General features: G+C 43.5%; 1 protein-coding gene and 1 long non-coding RNA gene across 2 annotated transcripts; one reads left to right on the forward strand and one right to left on the reverse strand.

The window, feature by feature from the left end:
- The first annotated feature begins 1860 nt into the window (after positions 1–1860).
- On the forward strand, positions 1861–3051 carry rprma (reprimo, TP53 dependent G2 arrest mediator candidate a). The gene has a single exon (XM_028991682.1). The coding sequence runs from the start codon at positions 2138–2140 to the stop codon at positions 2444–2446; it is 309 nt and encodes a 102-aa protein (XP_028847515.1). The 5' UTR covers positions 1861–2137; the 3' UTR covers positions 2447–3051.
- Positions 3052–9488: 6437 nt separating this feature from the next.
- Positions 9489–10022, reverse strand: LOC114797319 (uncharacterized). Its single transcript, XR_003750843.1, has 3 exons — positions 9914–10022; positions 9793–9811; positions 9489–9653 (listed from the first exon to the last, which is right to left on the reverse strand). It is a non-coding gene; the product is annotated as an uncharacterized LOC114797319 (long non-coding RNA).
- Between the last annotated feature and the right edge of the window lie 1002 nt (positions 10023–11024).

Raw genomic sequence — 11024 nt, forward strand, 5'->3', positions numbered from 1 at the left:
CGTCCAAAGGCATATACACTAAGTGAATTGGCAACTCTAGATTTAATGAAAGTGATTAGTTGTCACATGTAACACACCACAGCACACAATGAAATGTGGTCTCTGCATTTAACCCATCAACTGGAGCAGTGGGCAGCCATGGGGATAGTGCTTTGCTCAGTGGCTCCTTGGAGGCTCAGGATTCGGTTACGGGATTCGGTTGGTTTTTATGGGTCTGTTCCCCTGGCCGTTAGGCCAACCACCACCACATACCGTATGTATGTATGTATGTGTGTCTGGGCGGGGGGACACCCTGTGGTGGGCAGGCAAGTAACAAGCCCTGAGGACTAATAGGACTAAATTAGTAATAGTAACAAACTAAGTTTTTTTTTTATTATTGTTCCAGACACAAAAATTTTTCCATGGTCCAATTTATTTTAAACTATACATTTTAATATATGTTGAAACCTGGAACTAGTTTATTCTGAGTCTGCTGGGTGCCGATTTTGGATGACAGTGAAGCGTTTGTCTTATTTCGTATCAGAACTGAAGAGCGCATGCTGCCCCCTGCCGTCTTAAAAAAACATCGCAGAGAAACAACGTGCAGTGGAGGTTTCAATGGTAACTAATATGCTGGTCAACATGCTGATAAAACTGGAAATGAATACTTCTCTGCTATTGTAGGCAAACTGAGTGTAATTCCACCCATCCTATCTCAACCGCTGTGCCTGCGGGCCTCTCATCTGAAGTAGTTCAGGCTTTCAATAGTTATTAAGTATACTGAAGCGTGCAAAGGATTTTGGCACTACTGGAACAGTAACAGATCTCCTACAAGCAAAAGTCTACAGATGGAGAACAATATTGTGTTGCTGTTCAGAGAACAAAAAGGAGAACACAGTCTGGTTACTGGTTTGAAAAAGTACTGAAATATGTGCAAATCAATGAACAACGTATGAATAAATACTCCAAATCAGTAAGGAATGGAAATAACTAGTGTGTATCCAACTTGGATAGCAAGCACACTGTCTGTTTCTCATTTTTCCAGCAGATGATGATTCTCAGCCTCCATATGGATTATTTAATGCAACATTATTGGCCAGATCTGTGCCTTGCCACAATTCTGACTCTGAGCTCTTCAGGCAGTTCCTTTGACCTCATGATTCTCATTTGCTCTGACATGCATTGTGAGCTGTAAGGTCTTATATAGGCGGGGGTGTGGCTTTCCTAATCAAGTTCAGTCGGTATAATCAAACACGACTGGACTCAAATTAAGACGTAGAACCATCTCAAGAAAGATCAGAAGAAATGTACAGCACCCGAGTTAAATATATATTCTTTGTTAATCATTTACATTTACAGTCCCCCTGGAGAGACTTAGGGTTAAATGTCTTGCTCAGGGACACAATGGTATTAAGTGTGATTTGAACCTGGGTCTTCTGGTTCATAGGCGAGTGCGTTACCCACTAGGCCACTACCCCCAATCTGCGATCGATATGCAAAAATGTCAACAATTCTGTGGTTTTCTGTCAACATTGGGTGCTGTGTGCACATTAATGAGGAAAAAATGAACTTTTAGCAAATGGCTGCAATATAACAAAGAGTGAAAAAATTCCGGGGGTCGGAATACTTTCCGTACCCGCTGTATTTCTTATAATGTTTTGTTGGCATATTATCCCATTGGGAAAGTTCTTCAATGATCGGCACAACTATTCTATTCTAGCGCAGCAGTCCTGAATAGTTGGAAACAGGACATTCGCGATTAATTGACGGCCCGAACTCATTGGGCCAATTTGCCTGAAGGTGGCGCTCTGTGACACGGGGGCGACAGCTCGTGCGTCAGGGAGCGACAGCCTCCCTCATTCGAGGAATGGTTTCACCCAGACAGGTAGAATAAAGGCGCCTCTGTACTGATGCTGCGTACAGTAGACCGCTGGCCAGTTCAAGATGCGCATCTGAGCCGGGATACCTGTCCCACCTTCTCACCTCAGCGCTCAGCACCCACCGGCCGGGACTCCCTGGATGTATCAGGGAGAACCTTATTAAAAAGAAGAAGAAAAAAAGAAGTTAAAGTATTAAAAAAAAAAACCTTATTAACAATATTCAGAATACAACCGTGTATTTATTTTGTGTTGTTTTGTCGCGAACTGGCAACCCAAAGATGAATTCTACAGTCTTCAACCACACGGACGCCGGCTTCAACCGGACCGAGGAGATCCTGTCGTGCTGCAACTTCACGTCGGTGGTGACCGACGACGGGTTCCTGGCCGCGGCTCCCGACGAGCGGAGTCTCTTCATCATGCGCGTAGTGCAGATCGCGGTGATGTGCGTGCTGTCGCTCACCGTCGTCTTCGGCATCTTCTTCCTGGGCTGCAACCTGCTCATCAAGTCGGAGGGCATGATCAACTTTCTGGTGACGGACCGCAGGCCCTCCAAGGAGGTGGAGGCGGTCATAGTCGGCTCGTACTGACGGGTTCCGCGGAGCGCGGACACCGCAGGGTCCCCCGACGTGCCCAAGCGGACCCGGCTGACGCCTGCGCGAACGCCGGCCACGGAGGACCCGGTCCTGGAGGGTCCCGGTGCATGCTGTTCTCTGGCTGGATTCTAAAAAATGTACAGAGTGTTCGCGTTTGAATCCCCGATCACGAACAATACAAGGACGCGCCGTGGGGGAAATGAACGGACCACCGTGAGTTCAGATCTCGGACTGACGCTGTCATGCAACCGTGATTTCTCTCTCTCTCTCTCTGTCGGTCTCTCTTTCTCTTCCCAGGCTCGTTTCTTTTTGTAAAATGTTAGCCCGATGAATGTTTTGAGGATTCTACACATTGTTCCTACGCGCTTCGCACGCCGCACGGCGAGGTGCTGGGCGTTTCGTAACGAAGCCAAAGAGCCCAGCATGGATTCAACTGTTTGCAAATGAGATGTTTTCATGTTTCTTTTAATAAATTAGTTCCCTGCTTAAAAGCTTTCCCTGCTGCTTCACGGGATAAGATGATATTTTGCACTTTATGGCTGAAATGTACATTCAGGTGACACCAAGGAACAGACCATTAAAATGGACCTTTAGGTTAATTTAGTTTGTCTTATTATTTATTCATCTTACATGTCCATTAAGCCACGTTTTTTAATAACTATCCATAAAATCAGGCTTCGTGTGGCATAACCGTCCACAGCACATTGGTATTACGTTCAATAATAGGCAGTTGCAACAGGCAGTGTACTGTAAATATGTAAAATGTAGTATACATATGCACACGTGTACATATAAATAGTCTTATACAGAAATATATTCACAACAGCAAGTTCCAGCTCCACGAATCCAGCTCAACACAGAGAGAATTTTTCGTCCTGCACCAACGTCCATCTGTTCTTCAGCTGCTGTTTGAATCCTTTGAAGAGCTCTGGGGCTCCTCGTGAGCGCAGGATGGGCTTTTTCATTCCGAACCGGATGAAATCAGATGGACAGCAAGACGCTTGTAAGTGTAACAAGACATTGTGTCCAATAAATCCATGAGGATAAAAGGGTCGATGCAGCCACACAACTCTACAGACCTATCTGTAGACAAATCTGCATAAAATGTAATATTATAAGTCGCAAGCAACTGTTAATGCCACAGCATTTAAGGGACGTTAAATGTAAAGAACAGCATGCTAAAAAAATAAATGAATATTTAAAATATTCTGTGCTGCACGCATTCTGCACTCATTGTTTTTTTTTAATTAATGTCTCTTGGCACGCTGGAAAGGCTTTATGTATTTATTTATTAATCTGTCAAGACCCACTGCATTAATTATATAGTGGTAAACTGGTATCTTAATTTCTGAAAATGCCTCTTTGTGTCACGGAGACGGCTTGAACGCTCCGCCATGCTTTTTGTCCTGATTGAAAAACAGCATTAATTAGTGTTACTCATGGGTAAAAGTGTGCTCCTCGAGTTTAGATATGGATGATTAAGTTACCTTGAATAAATGAGCAGCATATTGGGATGGAACCCGACCCCCTCAGACAGGTCGAACGTGAGATTGGCATGTTGATTAGCAACCGGGGCCTGTTGCTGTGTTTTGGGGGTATTGCATATATGTCCATGCGGACTCGGAAGGGCATAGATGCCCGCCGCTGGAGGAGGAGCTGCACGACCTGAGCCAGAAGAACACCGCGTCCCCTCCATCATCCGTGGGAGCCTTTCAAGGCGCTGTGGAACGGTTCCATGCCTATTGTTCCACCTGCACAGCGAGCCAGCACAGCGTGCACTGGACCAATTATCATTCACCCCGGTCATTATTTACTGCTATTGCAATATTTCATTTTTATTTATTTATTTATTTATTTATTATTTTAAATCACCTATTTAACAGATACTCAAATATGATATATTCATTTATTTTGTCTCTATAAAGTACAAATGTTGCTTTTAAGAAGCACGCAAAACTTAAGGTACATATCGTAACACATAAATATTTTACAACTTATGCATAAATCACAGACATATACACAGCTGTGAAAGAGGGATATATACAGTATATATCAAGGGGTGAGAGACATATTCACAGTTAATAAAAAAAACATAGCAAATGATCCAATTTAACTTATGTGTGCTGATAATTTTTTTAAAGCACATTTCTTTGAATGCATGGTTCGCAATATACAACCTTTAACAATAAAAAAAAACATTATTTCTGAAATGTAAAAATGTAGAAAAAAAATGAGCACCTTTTTGCATCAACTGCTTCTGTCTGTTAAGTCTTTTGATTTTTGTTTACTCTAAAATAACTTTCGTTTCCTGTCCTTTTGCCAGTGGAGTGAGCTGAGAAAAAGCTTTCATTTGATATGTATATCTCAATTTCACAGAAAATGTGACTAACGTCCATGTTGTTCTCATCCATCGATATATCCATATATGAATATGCAAATGTTATCATTTACGAACATCAAAATGATGATAAGTTTTACCTTTCTTTGAAATATGAATATGCCACAGAGTTTCAGAATCCACCCCACTCTGTTGAATATTAAGGTTAGCAGCATGTACCTTCTGAGGATGATTCTATTATTATACAACTTGCATGCGCTGTTAAAAAATGATACAAATCGTTCAAAGCCTGCACTTCATCAGCGCCCTGTCTCCACCACTTTCAGGACGATTCTTAGCACATCACACACACTTCACACTTTAAATTTAACACAGTCGGGGAGCAGACTGCGTGCCTTATTTTGTGGGATCCTAAGAAAAAGGTGCTAATTTTTGCAAAACTGCCTTAAAATTCAGATCAGCATAGCTATTAATGGTGGTGTCTCAGGAAGCACAAGATAATTGCTGGGTCTGAGATGTATGAAAGACAGGTGGCGAGGCAGAGATGGAGTAGAGTTTCTTTTTTCCACCTTCCAAAATACCTAAAGTCGGAGCGGAACCAGTGGAACGGCCGGTTCTGTTTTCGGAGGCCGCTGTGAAGCAGAGAACAATCGAAAGCCTTGCCTTGAGCCACACCATGTGCCCTATGTACTGCAGCGCTGGAACAAATCCGCTCACAGCTTGGCTCTTTCCATCCTGACAGCCTGGCTGCGATTGATTTGCTACGCAGAGATATTTACTATTATTCGTGAGTGTGTTTGCAGTTTGCGGTTTGGCGGTCAAACATTGTGATAATGAAGCAACATTAATTATGGCCTAATAATAAAACTATTCATGAAAATGATTCTCTTTACTATGCTTCTCCACGCCAATCAGCCCTATTATTGTGTTGAAACTAAAATAAAAAAGGCCATAATATGCGAAAATAAAAAAATTATCCATAATCCCAGGTCCCAGGAGGATCATGAAAGTGAAAGTGAAGTGATTGTCATTGTGAAGCACAGCACAGCACACGGTGACACAACGAAATGTGTCCGCTGCTTTTAACCATCACGCTTGGTGAGCAGTGGGCAGCCATGACAGGCGCCCGGGGAGCAGTGTGTGGGGACGGTGCTTTGCTCAGTCACCACCGTGCCACCTTGGCAGCTCGGGATTCGAAACTTCAACCTTCTGATGAGGGGTACGTTTCCCAAACTGCCAGTGTTGGGTGACAAACCTCCAACACTATCAGCATTGTTGGCATGTTGGCTTCACCTGTTGCAGAATCACAAATGTATGGGTTCTCACAGAATTTATGGTACCTTTATGGTGGTGGTTTACTATTGACATAGGACCTGCTGTTTCCACCCCTACTGACCTAGACCCCCTTCCTCCTTTCTGTCTGATGACCGACTTCAGATACAGTACCCATTGTTTAAAAATGACATGGTATTTTTCACAATATCCACAAATCAGACAAAAACGATTCAAAGTAGTGAACAATAAACGTGTGCTGCTTCAGGACTACACAACACTCCCCTGTGGTTGCTGATGCACTATGGGTTTGAGAGATGTTACAGGTAAAAAAGTAAATAGTTTTTGTTTTCTTCATTTTTAAAATGTACCTTTGTAAACATTAGTAAAAAATGTATATTTACATTTTTTTGTTTAAATTTGTTTCTATTATGTGTGCGTGTAATTTTCCAATCAATATGTCTCAGATTTTGATCTAAGATTGCAACACCCGTTCTCATGTATAATGAGTGGGCTTACTATAAAAAAAAGTGAAACCATTAATCGGCATTAATGCTTCTGAACCTCTGACGTTTTGGACTTTTTGAATGGGTTATGTGAAACCCTGTCCAAAATGTCCAAAAAGTCAAAAAGACAGGTACTAAAACATCTCAGATTCTGGAGAGAAACATACAGTCACACCATCATGCTGGAGAACATGAAGCATCAGTTTCCATATGAAACTCGCGTTGAAACCTTTCTGTTTTCATGTAAAACTTTTTACCACAATCAGCCATAACATTTTGACAGCAGAACAGCCCTGACCCCTTGCTACTCGACTAGACCCGCATTTCCCAACTCTCATCTTGGAGGAACGTATGCCAAAGAATCTTCTCTCCAGCCATACCTTAATTTGGTATTACTTAATGGCCTAATAACCAGTGGGGCAGATTGTGACTTAAAACTAAAACTTCCTGGAAGATGTTCCTCCAGGACCAGGGTTGGGAAACACTGCACTAGACCTCAGAAGGTACCTGCTGTGGTTTCCTGTAAGTCCTGTAAGTTGTGAGGCGTTGCATACCTGTTTTTTTTTTTTTTTTTTTAAATATGGGACATTTAAAAGTCAAGTCAAACACCTCAAACTTGTTGTGCTCCTCCATCCACTCTTGAGACATTTGTGCTGTGCTGAAGGACAGATGATCCTCCTGGGATCTGGCCTCCTGGGAGGGCAGGATTATAGAGATGCTATGTCCCAGCCTGTCCAGCCATCACAATTTGGTGTATTTCAACCCGGCAAACCTGAAATCACATGCAACCATCTTGAAGCCGATTGCAAAATTGCCCTGTGTGATATAAGAAGAGGAATGATTTTCATTGGAATTGCCCATTACAGTTTCCCTGCGACCCTGGGCGCCCCTCACAGGTCCTGCTGTACTGTACGTGACTCATTTTGTGGAGGCAGGACGTTTGCAGCGTGTCGATTGTGACCAACAGGCCTGTGGGAACGGTCCGTCTCTCTCTCTCTGCTGATTGGCTGAATCTTGCAGCTGAGCGGCAGAGGTGGTCAATGATCTCGATCGTGGCTGACAGCACCAAATTGCAGCATGACAGACACAATCATCTCCCCTGTTCCCTTTTCAGCCCCTCGCTGGCAGCAACTCCCATTTTCAAATGCCAGCTTTGCACACAACAGGCCCATTGTGTTAAAAGACGAGGAATTTTGGGAGGCATTGCAAGGTCCTGAATCCACCGCACTCGTGCTGCCATAATGTTTCCAGTGAGTAATGAAGCAGCGGTGACGTGTGTTGAAGGAATTCCGAAAAGGGGGGTGGAAATTGTATTATATGTCTTCACAGCAGGGTTACCCATGAGTCACGGCATCAACTCGTTTCGACCGCTTTTCTTATGGGATTATTGAAGGGATTTGAACACGACAAACCTGCTAAATTTGGTTTGATCTGAGCTCCCAGCTCCACCCTATGCACAATTTAGAAAAATACTAAAAAAAAAAATGGGTAAGGGATTGTGATGTGGGACAGGGAGGCGTTTAGGAGGGGGTGTGGCCACACAAGGCACATCAGTACTCAATATCAGACATCCAGAAACATTCCCCTCTGGTTTGATGGTGTTAAAATTCTTTTTGTCCAATAATTTTCATGACAGCATAAGCTTGAGCTTTGGGCTATTGTATACAGTATATGCCAACAGTACATTTCTTTACTGTAAAGTCAATTAATTTTGTTTATTTAAATGTAAAAAGGCCCTTTTATGCTTAAAACGTATTCTACCATTTCCATGGTTTTCACTACGGTACTCTTCTTACAAGAACTACAAAGCTCCTCTTCCCAGGAGCTCTACTACACATGTGAAGGTTAGCATAACATGTATAAACAGATTTCCAAAAAATCCCAGCATGCACTGATTTATACCCCTGCATTTACAAGGCTAAATAACCTGTGCATGGACTGTACACATGCATCTGTCCATTTTCATGTACCAGCATAAGGGTTGTTGGACACTGGGACATCAGGAATCTATGAGCCCAAGGCAGAAATGACCTTGTCCAAAAGTCCATAACACAACAAAAACAAAAGGTTTGCTGAAGCAAAAAAGTGAAAATGCAAAAAATCTTGCAGCCTTGAATCACAAATTGATCTTGCAACATAGCAATCTAGTTTAGCACTAGGGTCGCTGACCAGATGCAGACCTCAGTCTCCAACGAGTCTCTCATTCTAACAGGCTAATTTAATCACTGTTTCTATGTGGTGATGTGAATGTTTACATGTTATACTCCATGGCAAGCAAAAGTTTGGGCACCTGTGCTTTTTCAATGCATTCAGGAATTTGGCCTTTCTTTGCGATGATTGTGAACAGGTCATAGCTCAATGACCTAATTTAGGTATGGATTGTTGGTTGAAAGTGACCTGAGAACCCAAACACTTTAGAGTGTCCAGACATGTGAGTTCCATCACTTTTATCATACTACAATCATGCAAACACAAACAATAGACTAATGAAATACATTATTCCATTTGCCGATTAACTATTTTTGTCTATCTATTCACAGTAACAGACATTTCAAGCAAGTGTGCCTATACTGCTTTCATGCCTCTGTACTCTGCTCCAAAAGCTATAATATGGCTTTATATACATTTTTCATGCCCTCATACGGAGGACTTTTATTGAAAACAGTGTCAACACTGAAATATGAACAGCGAAGAGATGGATTTTGGATTATCTAAGGCAGTTGTTTTGTCCCTGGTGTAAACAGTAATAAAAATATATACACTGTGTATGTGTGTGTGTGTGTGTGTGTATATAGGGGGGTAAACACTCATATAAGTATTTTCTCTGTATAAACACGGTTTACACAGTTTTTTTTATCTCTTCTCTGTTCAGATTTCAGTGTTGACACATTTTTCAATAAAAGTCCTCTGTATGAGGAATTGGGGCATGAAAAATGTATGGCAAACCCTCACCAAACACTGATGTGTTTAGCAGAAGCATGCATTATTCAGCCGAGTCTTGTCCTGATGTATATAACCCCAGCGTTGCTGTCCTGTTTATGGCCGCTCTCATTTATAGTTCAGGTCCGTTCAGGTCTGTTGAGGTCTGTTGAGGAGGTGGGACAAATTTGTTTGGCTTGGCGGTGGTGAAATCGCACAGAAGTGATTCCTCTAACCCAGCCGAAGATTAAGTCTGGGTCAGGCTGTATGACCCTGGAAAATACAGACGATGATATGTGGCTCACCTCTATCCATGTCTGGTCCCTGGAAAGAAAAAACAGAGTTAACCTGAGATAGCGGGTCACGCCTTGCACCATTCAATTCTTACAAACTGTTCCATACAACAACAAAAAAATAAAAAATGACCAGCTTTCCCGTTCAATCACAGAAAAGACTTGTCATGCTTATAAAGCCGCCGCCGAGCCGGGGCCATTTCCTCGAGTCGCTCCTGTTTTCTTGTCGGTTTTCTCGAGCCGGGGCATGAGCTGTCACCCCGGCTCTGCCGCGCCAGTAATGTATTTTTTATCAAACGCTTTGAAAGGTCTTATTTCGAGACGGCAACGCCCGCAGCCCTTCGGGCTCAGAGCAGACAGGCTGTCTCTGCGGCGGTGACGAAGGCCCTCTCAGGAACGCCTTGGGGGATGTCTAGGGTGCCGCAGATGCACCTGGCTGCCGTCAGAAGTAAATGAACGCTCCATTAAGGACTTGCAGTGTTGGCAACTTTTTTTTTTTTTCCTTCTTCAGGTTTGTGAGCATGACGGCGTCCTGATCTGAAAGTTTCAATTAAAGATTCGGGGGTTTCTTTTAATTAACACCGAACACCCCAATCAGCCCGCACTGGCATGGTCTGATCCGCTCCTGATTGGCTTAACAAGGCTTAATTGGTCCAATTACGTGTGGTGGAGGCATCCTCACTTTCACTCCGGTGTTCCACCATTTCTCCTCCAGGAAAAGTTCTTCTGCGGTGTTTACGTGCATTTATCAGTTTCAGACGCTGACGGCGGATCACTCTTGTCCTTGGCCAACTCTCCTGTGCTCCCCATCTGTCAGCTGCAGTCAGCTTCTCCAAAGCGAAGCCTTTTAAGAGCCCTGCACGTCGGATGTGCATTAGGCACGAGCCGACCGGCGTCGCCGCAAAACAAAATAAATAAGTAAATGGCGAAGTCGACTACGCAGACGCGTTAATTAACGAAGCATGCATGATTGTTAAAGGTGCGTGAGAATCGCAGACAGGCCTGATGTAGTTTGCCAGCTGAGCGAAGCGCTTCATGCCGGAAAGCTCAGGGGGGGCTGGCGGCCCTACCTTGGGAATTCATGCTTAATGGTGCGCTGCCAGGCCCTGTCACAGCCCATGAAAGTCGCTGTGAGCGCTCGGCGGTGAAACGTCCACGGGTCGTGACTTATCGAGCCCCCTTCAAATTTCCTGCGCGCTTGCCGGAAGCGGTTTTCCCGTTGCCGGGTCCGGCCTCCATTATCG

This window comes from Denticeps clupeoides, chromosome 9 (assembly GCF_900700375.1).
Source record: "Denticeps clupeoides chromosome 9, fDenClu1.1, whole genome shotgun sequence".
NCBI lineage: Eukaryota > Metazoa > Chordata > Actinopteri > Clupeiformes > Denticipitidae > Denticeps > Denticeps clupeoides.

What these genes read in the sequence shown, in the direction of transcription:
- rprma (XM_028991682.1), top strand. Translation starts at nt 2,138, where the DNA reads ATGAATTCTACAGTCTTCAACCACACGGACGCCGGCTTCAACCGGACC.